The sequence below is a fragment of the Aspergillus chevalieri genome, chromosome 7 (assembly GCF_016861735.1).
Source record: "Aspergillus chevalieri M1 DNA, chromosome 7, nearly complete sequence".
Taxonomy (NCBI): domain Eukaryota; kingdom Fungi; phylum Ascomycota; class Eurotiomycetes; order Eurotiales; family Aspergillaceae; genus Aspergillus; species Aspergillus chevalieri.
Genome location: NC_057368.1, coordinates 1,927,597 through 1,952,655, shown reverse-complemented (window position 1 = coordinate 1,952,655; position 25,059 = coordinate 1,927,597). Strand labels below are relative to the sequence as shown.

The 25,059-nt window shown below is 51.0% G+C and overlaps 10 protein-coding genes across 10 annotated transcripts; 8 read left to right on the top strand and 2 right to left on the bottom strand.

The window, feature by feature from the left end:
* Positions 1-41: 41 nt before the first annotated feature.
* On the top strand, positions 42-392 carry ACHE_70670A (putative TOM core complex subunit Tom6; the record flags this gene model as incomplete). Its single annotated transcript, XM_043283028.1, has 3 exons — positions 42-170; positions 248-297; positions 386-392. The coding sequence occupies 3 exons, from the start codon at positions 42-44 to the stop codon at positions 390-392; spliced, it is 186 nt and encodes a 61-aa protein (XP_043140349.1).
* Positions 393-1,401: 1,009 nt separating this feature from the next.
* ACHE_70669A (transcription factor domain-containing protein) lies at positions 1,402-3,683 on the top strand (the record flags this gene model as incomplete). The annotated part of the gene is made up of 2 exons (XM_043283027.1): positions 1,402-1,992; positions 2,040-3,683. The coding sequence occupies 2 exons, from the start codon at positions 1,402-1,404 to the stop codon at positions 3,681-3,683; spliced, it is 2,235 nt and encodes a 744-aa protein (XP_043140348.1).
* A 326-nt stretch (positions 3,684-4,009) lies between these two features.
* On the bottom strand, positions 4,010-5,695 carry NPT1 (nicotinate phosphoribosyltransferase; the record flags this gene model as incomplete). Its single annotated transcript, XM_043283026.1, has 5 exons — positions 4,010-4,230; positions 4,283-4,718; positions 4,769-5,388; positions 5,449-5,532; positions 5,587-5,695. The coding sequence occupies 5 exons, from the start codon at positions 5,693-5,695 to the stop codon at positions 4,010-4,012; spliced, it is 1,470 nt and encodes a 489-aa protein (XP_043140347.1).
* A 672-nt stretch (positions 5,696-6,367) lies between these two features.
* YNG2 (putative PHD finger domain protein) lies at positions 6,368-7,615 on the top strand (the record flags this gene model as incomplete). The annotated part of the gene is made up of 1 exon (XM_043283025.1): positions 6,368-7,615. One exon carries the CDS (start codon positions 6,368-6,370, stop codon positions 7,613-7,615), a length of 1,248 nt encoding a protein of 415 aa, XP_043140346.1.
* A 369-nt stretch (positions 7,616-7,984) lies between these two features.
* Positions 7,985-9,085, bottom strand: RPC34 (RPC34 RNA polymerase subunit family protein; the record flags this gene model as incomplete). Its single annotated transcript, XM_043283024.1, has 2 exons — positions 7,985-8,795; positions 8,853-9,085. 2 exons carry the CDS (start codon positions 9,083-9,085, stop codon positions 7,985-7,987), a joined length of 1,044 nt encoding a protein of 347 aa, XP_043140345.1.
* A 428-nt stretch (positions 9,086-9,513) lies between these two features.
* sti1 (Hsp90 cochaperone STI1) lies at positions 9,514-11,458 on the top strand (the record flags this gene model as incomplete). Its single annotated transcript, XM_043283023.1, has 5 exons — positions 9,514-9,578; positions 9,647-9,840; positions 9,903-10,599; positions 10,661-11,252; positions 11,306-11,458. 5 exons carry the CDS (start codon positions 9,514-9,516, stop codon positions 11,456-11,458), a joined length of 1,701 nt encoding a protein of 566 aa, XP_043140344.1.
* Positions 11,459-13,007: 1,549 nt separating this feature from the next.
* Positions 13,008-17,856, top strand: ACHE_70664A (putative membrane bound C2 domain protein (vp115); the record flags this gene model as incomplete). Its single annotated transcript, XM_043283022.1, has 6 exons — positions 13,008-13,214; positions 13,279-13,341; positions 13,397-13,658; positions 13,718-16,120; positions 16,176-16,459; positions 16,513-17,856. 6 exons carry the CDS (start codon positions 13,008-13,010, stop codon positions 17,854-17,856), a joined length of 4,563 nt encoding a protein of 1,520 aa, XP_043140343.1.
* Positions 17,857-19,031: 1,175 nt separating this feature from the next.
* Positions 19,032-21,001, top strand: ugp1 (UTP glucose-1-phosphate uridylyltransferase; the record flags this gene model as incomplete). The annotated part of the gene is made up of 2 exons (XM_043283021.1): positions 19,032-19,130; positions 19,538-21,001. The coding sequence occupies 2 exons, from the start codon at positions 19,032-19,034 to the stop codon at positions 20,999-21,001; spliced, it is 1,563 nt and encodes a 520-aa protein (XP_043140342.1).
* Positions 21,002-21,795: 794 nt separating this feature from the next.
* Positions 21,796-24,313, top strand: ACHE_70662A (uncharacterized protein; the record flags this gene model as incomplete). Its single annotated transcript, XM_043283020.1, has 6 exons — positions 21,796-22,068; positions 22,138-22,749; positions 22,818-22,969; positions 23,018-23,194; positions 23,240-23,584; positions 23,632-24,313. The coding sequence occupies 6 exons, from the start codon at positions 21,796-21,798 to the stop codon at positions 24,311-24,313; spliced, it is 2,241 nt and encodes a 746-aa protein (XP_043140341.1).
* Positions 24,314-24,534: 221 nt separating this feature from the next.
* ACHE_70661A (uncharacterized protein) lies at positions 24,535-24,981 on the top strand (the record flags this gene model as incomplete). Its single annotated transcript, XM_043283018.1, has 1 exon — positions 24,535-24,981. One exon carries the CDS (start codon positions 24,535-24,537, stop codon positions 24,979-24,981), a length of 447 nt encoding a protein of 148 aa, XP_043140340.1.
* Between the last annotated feature and the right edge of the window lie 78 nt (positions 24,982-25,059).

Here is a 25,059-nt window from a genome sequence, read left to right as displayed (position 1 = left end):
TCTACCGTCTTCTACTTTCTACTCCATATACACATTTAACCATGGCTCCTAACCAGCGCATTGTCGTCTCTGGCGGCGGTCGCCCTCAGAAGGGCTTCGTCGGCACCCTCTACGATGAGATCACCTCGTCCGAGAACGCCACTATTGTCAGAAGCCTCCTGGTCTTTGGTGTAAGTATAATTGTCTTCTATTGTTGCCGTGCTTCTGAGGCAATTGTTGAATGGGTTCTAATACGTCTTTTCTATAGGCCGGTGTCGCTTTCTTCCACAGCAGCCTCGGCGAGCTGCTCGTCCCTCCGTAAGTCGACCAACCTTTCACTGCGTTCCTTTTCTAGCATCCGTTCACGAGATAAAAAAAAATCGTTTCTGTTCGCTGACGTGAGAAGTGTATAAATCCGTCCCTTACACCTTGGGTCGACATGTTATGAATCTTTCACGACCGGATCGGATGATTAGCGATTAGCGAAGTCGAAAAAGAACGTGCGGCCTTCAATCTCCTACTGCTTCGAATTCTCTTAATGAATCCGTGTATTATATTTGCTTTACAGGCACATGCGTCTTGGGTGATCTCAATGTGGACGGTTTTGTCAGTCTATAAATTCACGAAATGAATCTGTTACGGCGTTTATTGGGACCCCTGTGGTATTACGGCCATTGAGATTGCTTTTGCAATTCATTTGGACTGTGGCCAACCCTTCTTGCTCTTAGTCGATTCCCTTAGCTAGGAGCTTGCTAGCCGCTCGGATATTTAACAACCCTTGCGAAGACTTCCGGTCTGTCGCAAGCAGACAGAATACTGACATGAGCAATTCCGTGCTCTTAGTAGTAGATTCTCAGCCATTTAGATCATCTAGATCAACATGGTTATATCCGTAGTCTTCCTGGTATGCCAGTCCAACAGACAACCGGAAGGTACATATACATATCTATGGTAAACCCCGATGGTGCCAATGTTTATATTACATTCTTTATACTAAATTGTGCATAAGAATCCAATCGGATGTATCCCTGTACCGCTGTAGTAACTAACTATTGGGGCCGTCGAGCATCGTTGATAGAGTAGTAACTCACCGCACTCAGCGTATTTACCCATCCGCTATCCCCAATGACCCAAAACACTATACACCTAGTCCGGATAACATAGAGACTATCTCTATCATCTCTTCACAACACATCAATTTCCCGTGAACGGCTGCCATGAACCCTCGTCGCCATCAACTAATTCGCGGGGGGGAAACCAGTCCCGAACACCGCCTTCTGGTACTGCCGGAATAACGGTGTCAGCCATCTACTACTCCTGCTTAGTTCGCACTCTATTTACATAACAGACGTCAAATCTACTTTTATGTTCGAATCTCCCATCTGCCCGCTGCCATAGCGGCTATATATTACCATCTCCAGGATGCTGGCCGCCAAGCGCAAGTCTCTAGACGCCGGTCGATACCACGAAGACGATGGCGAAGAACCACCAGCCAAAAGAAGTCATAGCTTGGACTTCAACGCTCGTGCACCGTGGCTTCAGAGCTCCAGAACAGAGCGAGAATGGCGAACGCTGGGGAATCGAGCGGTACAACCGTCGTTACCGTTAGCGAACATGGTTACTGCAGTACAGGACTTGATCGACCCCGAGTTCGACCCTCTGATAGCCATCTTGGATGATGAACCGCGCTTTTTGAAGCCCTTGCCGTCGCGGATGGCGCCGGAGGACCTGGAGTTTTTGCGCATTCGAGGCGCGCTTTCGATACCGGAGAGTGGATTGCGGAATGAACTGTTACGGTGCTATATCAAATGGGTGCATAGTTTCATGCCGGTGTTGAATCTCCAAAAGTTTCTATTTTCTATTGCTCAGAATGACCCAAACGGGAATATCAGTTTGTTGCTGTTTCAGGCCGTTATGTTCGTGGCCACTGCTTTTATCGATTTCAAGCACCTCCATGATGCTGGTTATACAACAAGGAAAAACGCCCGGAATGCTTTCTATACACGATTAAGAGTACGTTGCCTTTTGTCTGAATAGCTGCAACTGCTAATTAGTTTTAGTTACTATATTCTTTAGACTGCGAAGAAGATCGCGTGGCGATCATCCAGACCCTCCTGCTCATGACATATTGGTCAGATCACGCCAACCACCCCCGAAGAGATATCTGGGATTGGATTGGGGTCTGTAACACACAAGCGCAGTCCATTGGGTTAAACAGGGACCCAGCCTCTGCTCCTAACATGGACCCAAGCAGCAAACGGCTGAGAACACGCCTTTGGTGGTGCCTCTATTCGCGAGACCGCTTAATAGCCATGGGATTACGGCGCCCGAGTCAACTTAATGAAGGGACGAGTAATATCCCGTTGTTGAAACTTGATGACTTTGATTTTGAGGCATATCATCCATCTGTCACCGCGATGTTTCATTGTCGCCAGCTGGAAGACGTTTCGCACCAGAAACGCCTGGCTACTATGTTTATCGAAAAGACTAAGCTCTGCCAGTGCATTGGCCGAGTGCTTTTCGCTCAATACTCCCCTTCCCAATGTCAATTTGGGACAACTACCAGGACAACCATCACTTTGGTTCCGAGGCTGGCGTCCGAGTCCGAGCTGGCGCGGTGTAGCCAGAAACTCGAGTCCTGGCTAAACGGGCTCCCCAAGGATGCTCAGTTCATTCCAGAGTCCAGAAACACCATTAAAGAAGGCGAAGGTGTTCTCCTGCTCCATAGCGCTATGTTGAGAATGCTATACCACGCCACAATCAGCGCGCTATACCGGCCATGGGCTACGAACTTCCACAAGAACCAGTCGAAGGCGCGTCAAGAGTTGATGAATACCGCACGCGCAAAGATGCATGACTCAGCTCTAGGCATAACGCACATCGTCCAGGGCCTGAATCAACTAGACCTTACCAGGTTTCTGCCCCAATCGGGCGTGACTGTCATCCTGCCCGCTGCTGTTGCACACCTGACGAATTCCAAATCAGACAACCCCACAGTCCGCGAAACAAGCCTCTATAACTTCCAGAGATGTGTTCAAGTACTGCAGGGCTTGAAAGATATCTATCCAGCGGCGGATATGGAAGTGGCCAACATTGAGGCTGCCGTGAAAGTGCAATCTGACAACACCAATGCTTTCCTTCGCATCATGCAGTACAGTTCCAGCAACTCTGACTCTGGGCAAAAGAATGATTCACTCGAAGAGAATCCTGAGAATCCCCCAAACAAGGATATTGGTGAGCAGCACCGAAAGCAAAGCACCGTCTCCGACCTCCAATCCACAACAGCAACCAAACCCTCCCCATCACCAACAGCACCAACACCCGCCCCATCCCAACAACACCGCAATAACTCATATACCGACTTTAACAACCACCTCGACCATCTCAATCTCGACACCCCACCCACAGACTTCCTCTCCCTCGATATCCCCAACCCACCCTTCGACTTCGCCGCACCCACAAATCTCGACCAAAACATTTCTCCTTCCGATCCTGATCCGTATGGAATAGACTGGACGCAGGAGCTTTTGGCCGGGGCCATGGATTCGGAGTATGGCGGTTCTGGTTTTGAGAATGAGCGCAGAGATGCGTGGCCCTTTTCGCCGGACAATGGGAGTACTGGGATTGGGTCGGCCACGGGGCATACGCATACGCCGGCGGATATTACGGGGGATTTGGATAGGGATTTGGGGTTGTGTCAATAACGATTATGCCTCTTGTATGTAGCTTTCGGCTTGGATGTATATATATATTTGTTAGGAATTTTGTAATTCTTTTCCCCTTCCTCCGGGCAAGAAATATATATAGTCATGAGATGTCTATCAAGCAAGCCTTTTTTATTTTGTACCCAAACCAAAAAAGAAAGCAAACGGATATATCTCGTGAACACAACTCGCAAAAACATCCAAGTAATTGCTCGCTCGAATCATATCCATACATAGATACTTAAAAAAACAAACAAACAATATACATAGTGAAAAAAGCTACCATCCATTCATTTAAAGCAAGCATTGCATCGTAGAAGATACATTTAGCTCTTCTTAGCCCATCTGTTAGCCTCATCACCTTGCTCCCAGGTGTGCTCGACGTATCTGAGCTTCTGCTTGACGTGCTGGACGGTATCCTTGTCGCCGGTGTTCTTGCCCATGTTATCGCTGAGCTTGACGGCCGGGCGGCCGTTTGCGGTAGCGATTTTGATGACGATATTGAGGGGTTTGGATTTTTCGTCGTTGGCTTTGTTGATGAAGTCGTCTGGAACATGATATTAGCTTGATTTGGATTGCGTAGAAGGGATGGGGCTTACTGGTGAAGAATGTTCCGACGCCGAAAACAGGCTTGAAGTTTGCCTCCTCCGCAATGACCTTGTACTCTAAACAATTCTCGATGTTGAGCGAGTCCGAGAAAACAATGACCTTCTGGCCTGTGATGCCATGTCCGTCGTAGAAGTCACGGACCATCTTCACGAAGTACGCGGGGTCGCCAGAGTCCTGGCGAACACCGGTGTAAACATCCGCGTATGTCTTCTTCTCGTGCTCGCCGCTCTTTTCGTGGATTGGTGCTGTGATAGGTGGTGTAGTTTGCGCCTCGCTTTGGATATTGGATTGAGTTGTGGTAGCGGCTCCGGAGGCGCTTGTGCTGACGGCTCCGACTCCTGCGCTGGTGTATTTGGGTATTGGCTTGGAGAAGGCGTCGAGGAAGGCTGGTGTGCCGAATGTATCTGTTAATGCGATTCCAAGGACCTAGTTTTGTCAGTGTGCCGCCCAGGCAAAGGCATGAAAATGAAACTTACTCCTTCACCGAAGCATCCGAGCCAGTATCTCAATGCTATCTCATTGGCGTTCTCGTAGTCATCAGTGATAGCAGCAATCGTCATGTACCACTCGTGGGCAACAGTGCCAACCGGATCCACGTCATACTTCATCGCAAAGTGGACGTTACTCGACCCCGTAAAGACTCCCTTCCAGCCCTTCTTCCGGCACTCTTCCGCAGCCGCGCAAAGTCCCTTCATGACCAAGTCCTGAGTGTGATAGTCCCGTCGACGTCGCGAACCAAACTCCGAGAAAACACAGCCGTGTTCAAGCAGTGCACATCCTTTCCGGTACGCCTTGTCTTCCTGACCGGTGTAGTCCCAGTCCTTATCGCAGAACATAAAGTATGCTTGGCTGGTCAGCGCAAGCAGAGGAATCTCGTACAGTATTGTCTCGACCCAGCGGCCCTTGATGAGATATTCGATACCGCCGACATCTTCTTCGCTACCGGTGTCGTTCACGGGCGTCCAGGTGATATCGATTTGCTCGGAGGGTGTAAGCTTGAACGTCGTCAAGAACTGTAGGTATGCGTCATTGAAGTAGGGACATCGCTTTCTCAGGAATTCGATCTCGTCCGGTGAGATACGAATATTTGCGATTTCTACAGAAAGAATGCGCTATTAGCAATACGAGGCTTCCGCGATTAGATGCATTGACATACTGTCCATCTGTCGCAAGAGCCATTTGTATGCGCTTCGCGTGAATTTCATTTGCGGGGTACGATTCGTGAACCCATAAGTCACATCTGAGTAACATCAGTATTTTGAAACAGCCATCTTTCTAGTGTCCAGCGACTCACAAACATCAGGAAAATACTTGAGAATAGCACACTGCATCGTCAACTTGTAGAGATCAGTATCAAGGAGGGAGAAGACTCCCTCCGGAAGCGGTTCCTCGCTCATGGTCATCTGGTATTGTATGGACCCTATTTTCAATAGCACGTCAATCGGGTCGTCAATTCGAATCTGACGGTCGCTTTGTTACTGTCACTAAACGAAGTCTTTGAGACGGCGGAAAAGAATTGAAGAGAGTGGGGGAAAGCAAAGACCGATAGAGGGGATCATTCATAGATATCCTCCGTTTGCACCGTTTGCAGCGTATGCCATTGAACGTCACCTAGTTCAATTGATAGAAAATCTTTGAACAACATGTATAGACTTTATTCCTTGTTATTCCTTATATACTACTCAATTTTCTTCTCCTTAATGGCTTCAGCTGAAGCTGAAGCTCAGCTGAGGTTTATTCAGCTGAGGCCCGTGTCTGTTCAGCCGAAGCTTATCAGTGGCTAGTGATGTGGCTTGCTGTAATGTGGCGCTGAACCACGTGACTCGCAGCGATCCCATTCCTCCGCATCGCGTCTTCACTTTTCAACTTTCCCTTTTCAGCTTCAAGATATTGTCGCCATCGCCAGTCGCGTTGGCAAATTAAGCAGCAAATTCTGTTTGAAGAAGGGCCCATATTGTGTTGAATCAAGAGAACCGTCAAAAGTGGCCAAAGAGACTGAATACGTTTGATCGGAATCAAGGAAGGCGCAACGCATTCGTTCTACGATCACCGCAAACTGAAATATTCAAGAGAACATGGCACACGGCGCAGAAGACTGTGCATCGGTGCTGGAGCAGTTCGTCCACGACGTGGCGAACCTGCCAGCGGAGATCAACCACCTGATGGAGGAAATTCAGGCAAAGGATAAAACTATCCAGGATGCCCGCACAGCAATCAATACCCGGGATGGTACTTTACAGAAATTCATCAAGTTGAACGGTAGTCTTGCGCCGAATCCCAAAGAAGAACAATACGGGAAGATCATTCTGCAGAACTTTGATAGGTCCCAGCAGCTGCAAGAGGAGAAGATCCAGTTGAGCGAGAAGGCGTGCGTTCTATTGGATCGACAGATCAAGAAACTGGATATCAAAATCCGCGATTTACAGAATGACGGCGTCTTGTCTAATGACCCTCCTATCCCTTCTCTCTTCAACAGCAATAAAGATCAGTATCGAGATCCGCCCAAGATCTTCTTTCCGGATACCACGGCGGACTCAACGGCTTCCTATGCCGCTCCTCTCAACCCTACATCGGGAAACGCAAACGCAGTATTAGGCGCTACTCAGAGACTCAGCCAGTCCCTCGCCCGGCCGGGTGGTCCAGCCGCTTTTAACTCGCAAATTAGTGCGCGAAGTTCCGCTCCAGCAACGCCCGCCGCAACCGCGACTTCACATTTCCAGCAACGACAGCAACGAGAATCATCCGCTGGCGCGGTGGACAGCAAGCGACGCCGTCTTAACCCATCACTTAGTACACTTCCCAACACATCCTCCAATCTCCGTCAATCATCCCTAGGCCCCGGGACCCCCAGAGCAGGAACCCCCAGCACCAGCCGCGCCGGCAGCGCCGGCCCACGCACAGTAGGGGTGACTCGAAAAGCCCTGACAAAGAAAGTTGCCCCTCACCAACAACTGAAGAAATTAAAATCAATGGGCAAAGCCTCAAAGCGATCCTCAAGCGCATCGCGGATCCGAATCGGCATGAAGAAATCCCCATCCGCCGGTGGAGACGACGACGAGGATGACTCGATGTTGAGCGACGCGGATATGTCTGATTCAGAGAATGCGAGCGCGGGGAATGACCTTGACGATGACGACGAGGACGAGGGAAACGAGGACACGAAGGTTTATTGCACTTGTCGCAGCGTCAGCCATGGAGATATGGTCGCTTGTGATAATGATAATTGTCCATATGAGTGGTTTCATTGGAAATGCGTGGGGTTGACGAGGGAGCCGGTTGGGACGTGGTATTGTGACGAGTGTAGGGTTACTTTGGGGAAGTAGTTCTCTCTGCTCAGGTTGTTTCGTTGGTTTGGCGCATCGTTTGTACTGTACATATACCCATTGCGTTTTTTAAATTCATTGACCATGGCCACCCGGCTACGACTTCGTATTATCCAAGATATACTCTGTATAAATCAGGATCAATTATCCTTCTCTAAAAATTCGTTAGATACAGCTATAGATACAATCTCCTCACAAGAGATCCCAATCTTGCCAATGCCAAATAGAACTTTTTAAATATAACGCCAACGCTATGCAAAGAGGGATGATCTTCCCAGCCACCTGATTATAAGCTTAGAAAGAAGCAAAACCCGGAAACCACCGGGTCATAGAAAAGAATGACAAGCCGATCTATATGTGATCGACAAATCAAAATCCAAGCGCCTTTTCGAGCCATGGGTCGAAATATTCGCAAGTCTCTGGGCTGACGGCTCCGCCAGGAGCGCATAGTCTGAACACAGGGCACTGGCCGCACGGCGCTTCTGTCATGCCGTTTTTGACCAGGTAGTCTACCTCGTCTGCATCTTCGCCCCCGGGTTTCCGTGCTTGCGCGGCTTTGACTGCCTCTGGGTGCTTGACGGACTTGTAGACCTCGCCGTTGCTCAGCGCGATCAACTTGTTGTCGAAGCACAGCATTTGGAGTAGCTGTACAATACTTTCCTCGCCCAGTCGCACGGGCGTGATACCACTCTCGTTCACAGCAGCCGTGATCATGCTGGCAGTCGGATATCCTTGATACCCAGCAGGAAACGGAAGATACTGCCTTTCACCCAATTCCTGCTTCACAGCCACGCTGCCGGCCCCAGTTTTGAGACGCTTCTTCCCCGGCCCATCAGCGCTGGGTACCTCGTACCAACTCTTGCGACTCACGGTGTACTCGATGTAACCCGCAACGCTGTTGATGAAGTTCGCATCCAGCACTCCGTCCGTGAACCAGGCGCCTCCGGTGACATCCTCACTCGGGGCCAGGCCGGCGAGCATGTACATCTTCCGACTAGGGAATTTGACATTGTGGACGCTTTTGATGTAGTTCTTGCCTTCGAGCGACTTGAGGCAACGGTCGAGAATGGACTTGTGTAGGTTGGTGCGGGTCTGGATAGCGCGGACCCAGATTCCTGAGCGGCCAGTCGAATGAATCACATTATACACCAGACTTTCGTCGGGGCTCAGGTTCTGCAGTCTAAACGGTACCGGTTAGTATTTTGGGAAATCCCAAGTCAAAGAAACAAAGACATACTTATCCGCATCTTCGCGAGAGATGAGCTTCCATGCGAGCCGATCATTTTTACCAGCGAGCAAACGGAATAATTTCTGGTCCACCAGCGACTGAGTGCATTGTAACAGAAGCGGAAGGTCATTCTTCGGCACAATACCCAGACCTAGCAGGTCTTGCTGGTAGAAAAGATGGTCAGACGGGAAATTGCTCAGACAGGCATCGTAGAGCTTGGAGGCGAGCTCCGTCACGGACATTTTGGAGGTCGATATGATGGGAGGTCGCCAACGAGAGGACAAAGGAGGAAAGAGCTGCGTAAAATCACCGGAAGGGCTTATGGAATAGCATATTCAGTAATCCATCGCTTGCGACTAGTTGCGACCACTGAAAACTCAAAAAAGAATAATGAATGAAAAATGACACAGCGAACGAGAGTGTGAGAAAAGGCGGCGGAGATGTTTTTCAGCGGGGAGGCCTGAAAGAGTTTAGCGCGAAAGAAAAGCTAGTCTGCCTTGATGCCTGGGAGTACTAAGGTACTTCTGCCTGAGGCACAACGTAAGTGCCGGAAATTTCGAGAAGATCAGCCCGTCAGAGATTATGAACGCAAGCTTCCCCCCGGTCCAGATTGCAAGAAGATTCTTGAATTCAACCTAGCATCTTCATCTTGATACCCCATATCTGCACCATGGCTGACGCGTTGAAGGCCGAGGGCAACAAAGCCTTCTCTGCTAAAGACTACTCTACTGCTATGTATGAATCTACCCCGCGCTATGACGGTTTTGCATAAAAAGAGCTGGAGCACTGACATGACTTCACAGCGACAAATTCACTCAGGCTATTGCGATCGAAGCTTCCAACCACATCCTCTATTCGAACCGTTCTGCTGTGTATTCCGCCCAGGGTGACTACCAGAGTGCCCTCGACGATGCGAACAAGGCAACTGAGTTGAAGCCCGATTGGTCCAAGGGTTGGGTGCGTAAAGGTGCTGCCCTTCGTGGCCAGGGAGATCTCTGTAAGTGATGAATGACTGAGCACGAGAACTACAATGTGGGAATAGTTTGCTAATCGGTGCAGTGGCCGCCCACGATGCCTACGAAGAAGCCCTCAACCTCGAGCCCGGAAACGACCAGGCCAAGTCTGGCTTTGCCGCCGTGAAGAGAGCCATTGATGCCGAAGTGAAGGGAGGCGACGCTGACCCGTCTGGAGGTCTTGGTGGAATTTTCAACGATCCTCAGCTGTTCCAGAAGCTTGCCAACAACCCCAAAACATCCCCCCTCCTCGCGGACGGCGAGTTCATGGCGAAGCTGCAGCGTGTTAAGGAGAACCCCAACAGCGTTGGCCAGGAGATCCAGGACCCTCGCTTCTTGCAGGTTATGAGTGTGCTTCTGGGAATTGATATGAACTTTGGCGCTCCTCCTGAGGGTGCTGCACCAGAGGCTCAGCAGGAGGCACCCAAGCCCGAACCGAAGAAGCAGCCCGAACCCGAACCCGAACCCGAACCGGAAGACGAAGAGACTCTTGCTAAGAAGAAGGCACAAGAAGCCGGTGACGCTGAGAAGAAGATTGGTAACGACTTCTACAAGAAGCGACAGTTCGACGAGGCTATTGAGCACTACGAGAAGGCTTGGGAAGCGAACAAGGACGTTACATACCTCAACAACATCGGTGCGGCCAAGTTTGAGAAGGGCGATTATCAAGGCGCCATTGAGGTCTGCCAGAAGGCTATCGAGGAGGGTCGTGAATACCGTGCGGACTTTAAGGTGCTTGCCAAGTAAGTGTCGAAAAGTCACCTACATCTCGTTAAGTTTTTCTAACGCGGTTTAACACTACAGGTCGTTCGCACGTATCGGAACTGCTCATGAGAAGCTCGGTGATCTCGCCCAGGCCATCGAGTTCTACAACAAGTCGCTCACTGAGCACCGCACCCCTGATGCTCTGACGAAGCTCCGAAATGCCGAGAAGGCTAAGAGCAAGGCCGAGAAAGAATCATACATCGACCCTGCTGAAGCTGAAAAGGCGCGCGAACTGGGTCAGCAAAAGTTCCAGGAGGCCGACTGGCCGGGTGCGGTCGATGCATTCACCGAGATGACGAAGCGGGCGCCGCAGGATCCTCGTGGATTTTCCAACCGTGCTGCCGCGCTCGTCAAGCTCATGGCGTTCCCCCAGGCAGTGCAGGACTGCGACGAGGCCATCAGCCGGGACCCCAAGTTCATCCGCGCTTACATGCGCAAGTCGCAGGCTCTGGTGGCTATGAAGGAGTACAACAGGGCACTGGACGTCTGCACTGAGGCGCAGGAGCACGATGACGGTTCGTTTGCTCGCGAGATCGAGCAGCAGTCACAGAAGTGCCTGGAGTCTCAGTTCAGCGCCCGTGCTGGCGAGACGGAGCAACAGACCATGGAGCGCATTCAGAATGATCCTGAGGTAAGTTTCTAAACATGTGTAGGGGTCAATTCGAATGATACTGACTGTACTAGATCATGTCGATTCTCCAAGACCCCGTTATGCAGAGCATCCTGCAGCAGGCCAAGAGCGACCCGGTGGCCCTGCAGGAGCATATGAAGAACGCGCAAGTGCGGACAAAGATCCAGAAGCTGATGGCGGCTGGTGTGATTCGCCTGGGACGGTAAACGCAGTGACGACGAAAAGAAAAAGTGATGATGCATGTAATTCGTTTAAGTGGCTTTTTTTAATGATATGCATGTGCAGTTTTAACAGCTGTTGTGCGAGGCACACAACCATCGTAGGGTTTGTATTTTGTACTAGTACTTGTACAGAGTACTCTGTGGTCGGACGCTATCACACCGGATCGCTTTCTATTGAAGTTTAAAAAGTCTGAGCGAGTCAGAGTGGATTTTCTGGGCTTGTGATTGTGGAGCAAGTCGAAATCGCACAATAAGAGTTTCGATATTCCAAACTTTTGTTCAATTGACGTCTCAAGGCCTTTCTCTATTTCAATTTCGATTTTGCAAGTTGTGAGGTCATGTGATCTGCACGAGAACTGACCGATTGGGACTAGCGATGCACTTGTACAGATCTCACTAAGGCACGATGTACTCCGTACAAGCACTTCGTACTGCAGTTCGATTCTGCATATTCAGTGCTCTGACCTCAGCTGGAGAGCTGAATACCGCTACGTGTCGACACTGTCACCGCACTCTCTTTTGTAACTGTACTCCGTACTCCGTACTCAAGTAGACCGGGTTAGAACCTCGGTACTATGAAGGATTCGATCCATGGGAGCCCATATTAAGCGGTGGGAACCATCACCAGGGGTTCTTGGCGGCTCTACAGTTCAGTCTCCCACATTCTCCGTTTTATTTTTTACTCCGAACCCCTTTGTTTCTATGTTAAGGTAGAACCTGATATCATTGTTTTGATTCTGCATATTAATGCTCCGATTCCAGAACCCCGTCTGTACTTGTCCAAATTCAACGTGGCGGTGCCTACGTAAGCACATTTCCGAAATGGGACACATTTCCAATAGATCGGCTCCACTGCTGCGCCACAGGTCGATCGTGAGCTGTACTGTACAGTATCAGTACGTATCAGTACTTTGTTACTGCACTCTACGACGTCATCTCTGTCCACTGATTTCTTTTCTATCGGTAATACCGTACATCTGTGGCTCATGCGCCAGCCACAGCTGAATCTCCTTTCGATACGCCGAATTCGTCCTTTTGGTCCCAGATCTGTCCTCTTCTCTCTTATTTTTTCTTCTGTTTGCTATCATCACTGTTACCTCACTATCACCCCTCGTTACTCAATTCCCTCTGTCCTTTCTCCTTGATAACACTCCCCGACCGAAATTGTCGCTATCTCTCGCAATACGAACCCGATCGTCCCTCGCGGAGTTGAGCTGTAAGTCAATCAATCAGCCCGTCCCCGCTGCGGAGGCCGCAGAACCAGCCGCCTCTTCTGACGTTCTTCGCTCGTTCCGTCTCCGAATCTTTTTCTTTTCCTTCTTCTCTTTTCCTCCAATCTTTCCCTTCTCTTACTCTCCCACTGTTCTCCCCGTCGTTCTCCCTCCCTACCTACGTTACTCCGTATACTAGTCCCTCGGATCCGCCTGACTCTTTTCCAGACTGAGCTCCTCGAGAGTCTCGTAGTAGGCGGCTAAAAGTCTCTCTGCCTCCGTCTGTCTATCCCCCTCTCCTCCTCAATCCCCGCCTCAGCGCAATGGCGTCCCAGCATGGTGAGGAGGCCGAATTGAGGCAGCAGGGAGCTATCGAGACCGCCCAGATTGCGGCTCAGGACCCCCAGTCCAACTTGCGCCCCGAAGATGTCGAAAAGGCTTTGCTCGAGGAGACCAAGAAGGCTGGCATGCCTGCTTACCAATTCGATCCTGATGCTTCTCCCGAGGACAAAGCCGCCGCGGCACAAGCTGTAGGTCAAATTCTGCTGTTGAGATCTCAATCGGTTGTAGCCTAACTGACTGTCGTGGAAATAGCGTGTGCCTCCAAATTTCCACCATGAACACAAACCAAAAGGAACTGCTGTTATCACGGATAAGGTGTGTTTTTTCTTGAGTCAATTGCTTCAAGCCGTTTATTAACACGACCGCTCAGGATAATGGCGGAGCCGATGAATACGAACTCCCTCCCATGAGGTCGGCCACGGACCTGCTCAAGCGGGAAGAAGCAGCTGCCGAGGAAGGGAAGAAGGAGGAAGCAGAGGCCGCCGTAGAGGAGGATATGCGATGGGCTCGCGACAGGACTGGTTGGCAGCCGCAATTTGTTCATGAAACGACCGAAGGAGAACAGGAAGAAGGCACATTATTAGACCACCAAACCTTCCTGGAAGGCAAATTGGATGACAAGTTCTTCGGAGGTAAGAATCCAGGCTAATGCTCCTTGCATTCAGTAGCTGACTGACTTTGTGCCGTCCAGATTGGTATCACAATGCCGGTGTCATCGTTTTTGCCTGTCTTGGTTCCTGGGTGATTGCTATTCTAGGAGGGGGTCTTGCCTGGATCTTTATCGTCATGGCCGCCTGTAGTACCTACTACCGTACCTCCCTGCGCCGTGTTCGTCGAAACTTCCGCGACGATATCAACCGCGAAATGGCCAAGCAGCGTTTAGAAACCGACACCGAGAGTCTTGAATGGATCAACAGTTTCCTCGTGAAGTTCTGGCCTATCTACGCCCCCGTTCTCTGTGACTCGATCATCAACTCCGTCGACCAGGTCCTTAGTACGGCCACTCCGGCCATGCTTGACAGCTTGCGTCTGAAGACCTTCATCCTCGGTACGAAGCCGCCGCGCTTGGAGCACGTCAAGACATACCCCAAGACCGAAGTCGACACCGTCGTCATGGACTGGAAATTCAGCTTTACGCCCAACGACACCATGGACTTGACAGCGCGCCAGCTCAAGAACAAGATCAACCCCAAGGTTGTTCTCGAAGTTCGTTTGGGTAAGGGTGTTGTCAGCAAGGGTCTCGACGTGATCGTGGAAGACATGGCCTGCAGCGGTTTGATGCGAGTCAAGGTCAAGCTCCAGATTCCCTTCCCGCACATTGAGCGTGTCGACGTTTGCTTCCTGGACCGCCCTGAGATTGACTACGTCTGCAAGCCGCTCGGTGGTGACACCCTGGGCTTTGATATCAACTTCATTCCTGGTCTCGAAAGCTTCATCAAAGATCAGATCCACAACAACCTCGGTCCCATGATGTATGCTCCTAACGTCTTCCCCGTCGAGATTGCCAAGATGCTGGCCGGAAACCCCGTCGACCAAGCCATCGGTGTCGTGGCTATCACACTGCACGGAGCTCATCACCTGAAGAACCCCGACAAGTTCTCGGGCACTCCTGATCCGTATGCCACCGTCGCGCTCAACAGCCGCAACGAACTGGGCCGGACCAAGACCGTTCACGACACCGATAGCCCCCGATGGGGTGACACTGTGTACGTAATTATCACCTCGTTTGCCGACGCCTTGACCATCCACCCCTACGACTGGAACGAATTCCGAAAGGACAAGGAACTGGGAACAGCCACTTTTGCTTTGGACCGGCTGGAAGAGCAGTCTGAGCACGAGAGTATTTACCTCGATGTCATGGCTAGCGGCCGAACTCGCGGTGTAATTCATGCCGATGTGCGGTTCTTTCCCGTTCTCGAAGGCCGGAAATTGGAAAATGGCGAGATGGAGCCCGCTCCCGAGCTCAACACTGGCATTGCTCGGTTTACGGTTGAGCAGGCCAAGGACTTGGACGCGCACAAGAGTATCGTGGGCCAGCTCAACCCCTACGGTGTACTTCTCCTCAACGGCAAGGAAATCCATATCACGAAGAAGCTCAAGCGTACCAACAACCCCATTTTCCAAAATGCGTCCAAGGAATTCCTGGTCACGGATCGGAAGTCGGCTCGTTTGGGTTTGGTAATTAAGGATGATCGCGACATTGTGGCGGATCCGATTATTGGCAAGTACCAGATCAGATTGAACGACTTGATCAAGATGAATGAGAAGGGCCAGGACTGGTTCCATTTGCACGGGGCTAAGACTGGTCGTGCCAAACTGACGCTGCAGTGGAAGCCCGTGGCTGTGGGAGGTATCTCGGGCAGTGCTGGCTATGTCGACCCGATCGGCGTCATGCGTTTCCACTTCAAGAGCGCGACTAATCTCCGCAACCTGGAGACGATGGGCAAGTCTGATCCTTACGCTCGGGTGATGCTTTCTGGTATCATGAAGGCTCGTACGGTGACATTCCGCAACAACTTGAACCCCGAATGGGACGAAGTGGTTTATGTTCCGATCCATAGCCCTCGCGAGAAACTCGCAGTGGAGGTCATGGACGAGGAATCCATGGGTAGCGACCGATCCCTAGGCTCTGTCGAACTGTCAGCTTCCGATTACGTCCACGAGACGGAGACTGGCGAGTATGACATTGATGACGAGAAGCAACCTGTCTCCAGTAACCTCAAGATCGGCAATGGACAGCCCAAGGGTACTATTCACTACACAGTCGCCTTCTATCCTAGCATCCCTGTTGTCAACCCCGAAGAGGAGGCTGAAGAGGAAGAAGCGGAGCAAGAGGACACCAATGGCGAACCTCCGACTCCGACTCTGTCAAGGAGGAGCACCGAATCCAGACCCAAGGTGTCTCACTCCAAATCGCTCAGCACGGACTCGAAGGTCACGAACGGCACCACGTCCAATGGCGAAGCCAACGGCCGTGCCAGTCTCGAGACCGTCGGATCTCGTCCTACAACTGCCAAGGACTCGGAGGCCATGTCGATCAAGTCGACCCAGATTCCCAAAACCTACGTTGGTGTGGAAGATCTTCACAACTACGGTATGTATCTCTTTCCTCTTCATCTATGAATAACCAAGACTGACTGAAATACCAGAGTCTGGATTCATCGTCTACAAGTTCCACGAGGTGCAGCTTGCCCATTCCAACGTGCAGTTGGAAGCTGTAATGGACGACTACATGTTCCCCGCCTACGTTTCACCTAAGCTTCGCTCGAAATCAGTCAAGCTTGGAGATGTTGGCGACGCTTTTGTGCGTGAGCTTGAGTTCTCCAAGATCACGCTGCGCCTGGTGGATAAGAACGACCCCAAGGACGACAGTGATGAACATTCCGTTGCCAAGTTGGCCGGAGACACCTTTACGACTTTGCAACGTATTCTTGTACGTGGTTTCCTCTTTTCCGTGACAGCTGTTCTTATTCTAACTTTATGTAGTACAACCCAACGGAATTGGCCCTGCGTAGCGAGCACGGGGAAGTGAGCAAAGTCACGGTCAGTGCCAGGTACATTCCCGTCAAGATGAAGCTCGATCCTTCCGAGAGTATCAACAACATGGGTACTCTGCGTGTGGACGTGTTGGACGCCGCGGAGCTTCCGTCGGCCGACCGTAACGGTTTCAGTGACCCGTACTGCAAATTCCGACTGGAGGACAAAGAAATTTTCAAAACCAAGGTGCAGAAGAAGACTCTCCACCCAGCTTGGAATGAATTTTTCGAGACTCCGGTCAAGACCCGTATCGGCTCCGACTTCCGCGTCGATGTGTACGACTGGGACTTTGGAGACAAAGCCGATTACCTGGGTGGTACCCCGATCAATCTTGAAACGTTGGAACCGTTCCACAGCCAGGAGGTGTCCCTCACCCTGGACGGCAAGTCGGGTGCCATCCGCTTGAAGTTGCTCTTCAAGCCCACCTACGTGATGCGTGCGCGACAGGGATCGTCTACTTTCTCGGGTACGTTCGCCACCCCCGGCAAGATTGTTGGGGCGCCCGTCAAGGGTGTTGGTTTCGTTGGAGGCAACGTTATCAAGGGAGCATCGTTCCTCAAGCACGGCATCAAGTCGCGATTCTCCAAGGGCGGTGGTGATGACGCTTCATCTACCACCAGTGGTGATGCTGCTGAGGAGCCAGCTGAGAGTGAAGACGCCGTTGGAAACCTGGCGCCGTCTGCAGTCCTCGTTGAGGGCCCTACTCCACCAGGCTCGTCTGCCAACAGCCAGCGACACGAGCGGACACGCAGCGTGGCCTCGCACTTTAGCGACCGTCTCGGCATCGGCGGTGGTGGTGGCAAGGGAGACACCGGCACTGCAACCATCTCCATCGTCTCGGCTAGCGGGTTCCCATCTGGAGCCAACATTCGCGTGTTCGTCAAGAAGGGCAATAAGGATGTGCACAAGTCCAAGGCAATCAAGGCAAGCGGTGGCGCGGTGCAGTTTGACTCTTCTCACGAAACCTGCCGGGTGCACAACACTACGGAGGACGCTCAGTACCATATCCGAGTGGTCGACCACGCGACGTTTGGTTCTGACGACCTTCTGGGCGAGGCCCTCTTCTTCGTGAGCAACCAAGGCTCTGGCGCCGGACAGGAGAAGGCTGTCACCGTTGGTAACGGAAGCGTTTCGATCCGCAGCAGCTTCAGCTCGCCGGAATCGGCATCGCTCCGTCCGACTACATCTCACTCTAACACTGGCGACAATGTGTCGGAAATAATGGATAGCCCGGACTCGAAGAAGCTAGGCCGTCGCAGCTTCTTGAGTAAGAGGAGCGTTAGTGGGGCATGATCATGTTTCATTTTTCTTCATTGTTTTACATTGCTTTAGAACGGTACATAAGTTATTGTGTGTGGTATGATATCCTTTGCGTGTTTGCTTTTTTTTTTTTTTTGTTGCTAGCCATGATGATAATGGAATTGTATATCCTGCATGCGGTGTGTATCACGTGGAAGTCACGTGTGTCCGGAAGCGGTAATAGAGGGGTCGGAAACGTAGAGAAAGGGGGGGCATCAGTGTGACGTTCCAGACTACAAACTAAAGATAATAAATTGACAGGGTCCAAAAATATCGTGGTTGTGGCGTAGGGCTACTACATGGTACAGGTACACCGGTATAGTACTACTAAGTAGTAGGACATGAGTAGTGGGACACCATAGAGACACCGCATCCATTGCATACGCAGAGAACTATATACCCATAAGCTATTATTATTGTAGTTCTTGTCTTGGATTCCGGAATGCGATTGGAATGGAGCGGATTGGAGGGAAGGGTCTTCGGATATCGAACCCACTACGGAGTACGTACTGTTATTGGTGACAGCAAATGAAATATTATTTATAGCGTCGGCGAACCTGAGGGGAACTGAACAGAATAGAGGATTCTAGAGCAGTAGATAAATATCTGTAAAAAGACTATGGTGAGACTATTGCATTCTGCTACTATATACAGGACACGCTCCTATATACAAGTACACCAGTCCACCTGGACAGTACCCCACTTGGCCCTATAATTATCATCATCGTCCTCCTTTTATTGTTTACGTATTCCTCTTTTTTCCCTCTCAATTTCTGCTCCTCTTAAATCTCTGCTTTTTTCTTCTCTTCTTTTTTTCTTCTCTTTTCACTACGCTCTCGCCTTCTCTAATAATTGTACTTCTCTAATACTCAACATCGGGAACTGTACAGGTACGTGCCAATGACGGAAGCTTGTCGTCGCCAGCCACACCCGACGATCGACGGCGGTCCCTTTCTGGCGTGGCAACTGGAATCTCCCCTACTTCTCTCTCTCCCTCCCTTTTCTCTCAATCCTCCTTCTCTCTTTCCCTCCTCACATACTCTTCTCTTACTCTCATCATTGAGATAATTCTCTCTGTTGTTGAGCTGTTGCTGATTGACTCCCGACAGTCCTGACACGCCGATTGACCACCTCTCCTCTTTCCTTCCCTACGAATAGCACCTTTCACAATGGCCGCAAACGCAATTCCCTCGCACCTCAGAGCTCCTGCCAATGAGGCCTCCCAGGGTGGCTTTGGCAAGCACCACGGCAAGTCCCAGTCGCACATGGTAAGTTGACGAGAGTCGTTGTTGCCGTTGTTGCCGTTGTTGCCGTTGTTGCCGTTGTTGCCGTTGTTGCTGTTGTTGCTGTTGCTGTTGCGGTGGTGGTGGTGGTTCCTTCCTGCGGTGCGGTCGCAGTATTCAAAACAGATGGACGGATAGCGCTTTCCCTTTAGATGGATGGTGTCTATATATGCCTCTCGTCTTCGTTTGCTTCCTCTGATTCTTCTTTTTGCCCTTCATTCTACTCCCGCCACCATCGTTTACTGCTCCATCTACCGTTTTACCTCTCGCATTCATTACTGCTGCAACCACTGTTACCTGTCTATTTTACTCTCATTTCGGGATTTCGTTGCAACATGCCTTTCATTTGCTCTTCTCGTCAACGTTCTCTGACCAAATCCTACCCTCTCCAGGCCTTCGAGAATGCCTCCACTAGCGTGGCCGCTTCGCAGATGCGTAACGCCTTGAACGCCCTCTCCGAGACCGTCCCTGATCCCCAGGAGAAGAAACGTTTCGAGGCTGAGATGGACAATTTCTTTGCTCTCTTCCGCCGTTTCTTGAATGACAAGGCCAAGGGCAACGCCGTCAACTGGGATCGCATCGCCCCGCCTCAACCTTCTCAGGTCGTCGACTACAACGACTTGGGCAACGAGGCCTCTGTTGAGTTCCTCAACAAGCTGGCTGTTGTCAAGCTGAATGGCGGTCTCGGTACCTCGATGGGTTGCGTTGGCCCTAAGTCGGTCATTGAGGTCCGTGAAGGCATGTCCTTCCTTGACTTGTCCGTGCGTCAGATCGAGTATCTGAACCGCACCTACAATGTCAACGTTCCTTTCGTCCTCATGAACTCCTTCAACACCGACCAGGACACCCAGTCCATCATCAAGAAGTACCAGGGTCACAACGTCGACATCATCACCTTCAACCAGTCTCGCTACCCCCGTATCGTCAAGGACTCGCTCCTGCCCGCTCCAAAGAGTTTCGACGCTCCCCTGCAGGACTGGTACCCCCCTGGCCACGGTGACGTGTTTGAGTCCCTCTACAACTCAGGCACCCTCGACAAGCTCCTTGAGCGTGGTGTCGAGTATATCTTCCTGTCCAACGCGGACAACCTTGGTGCTGTCGTTGACCTCCGTATCCTGCAGCACATGGCCGACACCGGCTCGGAGTACATCATGGAGTTGACCGACAAGACCAAGGCCGACGTCAAGGGTGGTACCATCATCGACTACGAGGGCAAGGCCCGTCTCCTGGAAATTGCCCAGGTCCCCAAGGAGCATGTCAATGAGTTCAAGTCCATCAAGAAGTTCAAGTACTTCAACACCAACAACATCTGGATGAACCTCCGTGCCATCAAGCGTGTTGTTGAGGAGAACGAGCTCGAGATGGAGATTATCGCCAACGAGAAGTCCATCCCCGCTGACAAGAAGGGTGAGGCCGACCAGGCCATCTACCAGCTCGAGACTGCTGTCGGTGCTGCCATTCGCCACTTCAAGAACGCCCACGGTGTCAACGTGCCCCGTCGTCGCTTCTTGCCCGTCAAGACCTGCTCTGACCTCTTGCTCGTCAAGTCGGACCTCTACCGTCTTGAGCACGGTCAGCTCCTCATGGATCCCAACCGCTTCGGTGGTGTGCCCGTGATCAAGCTCGGATCCGACTTCAAGAAGGTCTCGGACTTCCAGAAGCGTATTCCCAGCATTCCTCGCATTGTCGAGCTGGACCACTTGACCATTACCGGTGCCGTCAACCTGGGTCGTAACGTCACCTTGAAGGGTACTGTCATCATTGTGGCTTCAGAGAGCAGCACAATAGACATTCCTCCTGGTTCGGTTCTCGAGAACTGTGTCGTTCAGGGAAGCCTGAGAATCCTGGAGCACTAAGGGACTCGGCTTTATCATTTCTTTTATCTGTTCTACCCGTCCACGTTATCTTTTCTTTTACCGCGTTTAATGTCTTTTTCCTTGCACAGGCCCTAATTCCGATAGGGACGGGTCTTCTTCAGCATTGAGGCGATAGGTATGCCCTGAATTTGGGTTGGTCTATTAGTTTTATCATGGGGATATCTCTGTGCGGATGTCAAGGAGGCGCCATGATGGTCATGGGCTTCTGTAGGTAGTGTTATGTATCTGGCGTGTTGTTTAGTCACTTTAATCCAGCCATGGTACACGATTTCAATGAGTCTTGATTTGTAGTCGAGCATAGCAGAGGTTTATATCACGTGCCTGTCGTGCATGTTGTTGGTGGGTGCCATTTCCGGCGAAGGCCTCTACTCTGTACTGTCTCGATTCAAAACCAGCACCAACTTTTCTGCACGGCAAAAAGAAAGATTAAAGGGAAAAAAAAAAAAAACCAAGACTCAGCTATCTATATTTATTGTCCTACCATAGTTTGACTTTGTCTGGGAATAGAATAGGTGCCATGCCCTGTGAACGTTGTATGGCCGGACTTCAATTCCGGTTATGCGTCATGCCATCTGCCCAGCATGTTTGAGGTATCGTCCTGTTCCTCTTTCGCCATGACTTTAATACCCCAGCTTTCCTTTTCTGCAATGGTACATCACCAACTCTATCTCTGCGTCGCCCGCCTGCAACACCACGGTTGATTCACATTCTACCTTACAAACGACCGAATCTGACATGTCTCCATACCGCACAACGACCACGATAACGACAACATGAACGAATCGCAATATTACCGCCAGATCGCGCCGGGCCCGTCGCCGACGTCTGAAGAAGCGCCTAGTCTGCCGAGCCCGTCTGGGGAGTCTAGATCAAGCATTGCTTATAGTGCTGGGAGTACTGTTGGGGGTCCTAGTTCTAGTGGAGGAGGGTATGGACAAGCACCGACGAGTGGTGGGAGTGGCCGTGGGAGTGGGAGCGGGGGGAATAGTCAGTGGAAGAAGAGGGTGTCAACGGCTTGTTTGGCTTGTAAGAAGTCGAAAAGAAAGGTATGTCTCGCCTCTTTCTGGGTGAATGATTTGGATAAGGTGTGGTTGGTGCTAACAGGTGTTGGTTAGTGCTCTGGAACAGCGCCGTGTGATAACTGCCGAGCGTTTAACCGGGTTTGTGTGTTTGATGAATCGCTCGACCAGAGACGACGGGTCGCTGCGAAACGCACGGCTGATGAATTGACGTATCACCGCGACCTTCTGAACGACCTGTTCAAGTTGATTCGTGCCGCGGACGAATCGCACGCCCTCAAACTCCTCGAAATCATCCGCAAAGATGCCTCAGCCGAAGAAATCAGAACCTACATCGACGAAACCCTAGCCGGCCTCGACAGCACAAGCTCACATTCCAAAGAAAACAACAAAGAAATGGTCAACAAACTCGAAGATGTACGACAGATGCTCAACGTCGAAGGCACGAGTCCCTCGTTCCGGCGAAAGGTTATGGATATACACTTTCTGTGCGATGAGGCGCCGTGCAAGGTTCCTGCGAAGCCGTGGACGACTGTGACTGAGGACGATGATCTGGTATCGCATTTGATATCGTTGTATTTCACGTGGGATTATCCGTTCTATTCATTTTTAGACCGGGATGTGTTTTTGAGGCACATGGCGCTGGGGAATTTGGACTCGGAGTTTTGTAGTCCGTTTTTGGTGAATGCGATTTTGGCGAATGCTTGTGTATGTCCTCTCCTCCGGCTTCTCTGGATGGTGTCACTCTGTTACGCTGGCGTGACTAACGCTTGCAGCATTTCTCGGAATTCACAGAAGCATATGTCGTGCCCGGGGATATCCTGACCAAAGGAGCGGATTTCCTTGCTGAAGCTGAGCGGTTGAGGCAGCAAGAGACGGCGAAGATTGGGCTGTGCTCGTTACAGGGCACGCTTTGTTTATATGAGAGGTGTGTATTGTGCTGGTGCACTATGATGCGTTCACTAATAGCAGATAGGTATGCGCTTTCGGAAGATGATGATTTGGGCTACTTGATGCTGCACCAGGCCATTCGAGCTGGTGAAACACTCGGGTTGATTGGAGATAAAAGAGCCAAGATAATTCCCGAGCAGCTTTCCTTTGATATGGATACCTCTCTCAAGCGGACTGCTTGGGGGTTATTCCATGTTGATACGTAAGTCGTCTACTCTATCGTGTAATGCATATCTAACAATTGCAGTGTAATCCACACTAGCTTCCTACGACCAAGTCTAGTCGCCAAAGTCAACATGAACCGAATGGACCGCAATGCATCTACTGATAACGATCTTTGGATTCCATATCCTTCGCATCGTAACGCCAGGCCAGCGTACCTGAGCCAGTACTTTGATGAGGCATGTAATCTTAGCGAGATTGCACTGGATATTTCGAAGGAACTGTTCTCGGAGGATAGGAGCGAGACTTCGGCTTCGCAGCGTCGTCAGGTGAAGGGGGATTTGTATGAACGGTTAAAAAGGTGGCATAATGCTTTGCCGGGTATTTTTGGGCCGGAGACGAAACCGCCGCCTTATATTATTCTTCTCAGGTGTGCCCTCCGGTTTACTCATTCAAGAACATAACTGATTATTATAGAATGAGATACTACGCCCTGGTCATCAACGTATTCTGCAATGCAGACGACGACATCTCCAGCACTACATCTGACGCCCCCAAAACCCCAGAAAGCGAGCCGCGCCAGAGCCCGACAAGCAAATACGACGCCTGGGAAGTCACACAGTCTGCTGCCCGTGGCATCGCAAGCCTTGCGCGTATACATCGACGTGAATACGGTATGACCCGCGCGCACTACTTTGCCATGTACGCCATCAACCTGGCGCTCTTCACCATGCTCGAATCCGAATCTTTCGACATTCTAGACCCCGACTTCCTTTCTCTCTCCAGTGCATTCTCTGTAATTGCAAGCCGCTCGCGCCTCGGCCGCAATCTGTTTCATATCTTCCGGCAATCGGTACGATCCAAATCGCAAGGGAAACGCATCCGTGAGTCTAGCGTTTCCGAAGAGTTGAAAGAACTATTCGACGAAGACGTCATCGCAAAGGGACAAAACTGGTTTGATGACTATGCCAGGGGTCTTGAGAAATTAAACCAAGATGAGCGGTACAGTGGGCTTGGGAATGGGAGTCATGACGGCGAAGATCTGCAGGAGTATCCGGGGCTAGGGCTTTTTGATATGCTGGATCGGTATGAGAGCTTGAGTCTAGGGAAGGATGAGGTTGCGAGTGAGAGGACTACTTGTAAGCAGGAGGAGTGGTAATAGTGCCTGTAAGTAATGCAATTGCTATGTATATCTCTACTATATACAGGGGTGATAACCACAGGTAGCTAGGCAGTGACGTCACGATATGAAATCATACATACATACCCCGGACGGACTTATTCTCTTTTCCTTTTTTGAACATTTTTCAACCTCCATACCTCCACAATTGAGAGATCTAGCTCAAATCAGAAAGCACCCACATGGAATAGCTAGCCACAATGGACAACCACAACCACAACCACCTCAGACCCTACGACCCCGAAAACCCCCAACGAACCAATGTAATGGACATTGACCTCTCCGAAGAAGCCATGCCTCCTTCCTCAGCAGCAACAAGCTGGCCCTGGGACCAATCCATGGTGGCCTCCGCGTCTCTAAGCACAGGCCCAATGGACCAGCAACAGCAAATAAAATCTGACCACACAATGGTAGACCCCTACCTGATGCCGGGGCATAACCACAACCATCTCGAAACATCAATGTTCAATCCGTTTCCGAGAGGCCTGTCCTCGCCGTCGAACGATGTACCCCCGCCCCCACCGGCACATACAGCTTCGTCACGGCCCCAAACCCCCACCCTTCGGCGTCGCGCCATTGCGGCCTCCACTTCATCCTCATACCCATCCACGAGGAGCCAAAGTCGCAATCCCCCGAACAGGTGGTGAGAGCGCGACATACCGTCGACACCGCTCCGCGCGCGCATGCGAGCCGTGCCGTAATCGGAAGATCAAGTGCGACGGCAA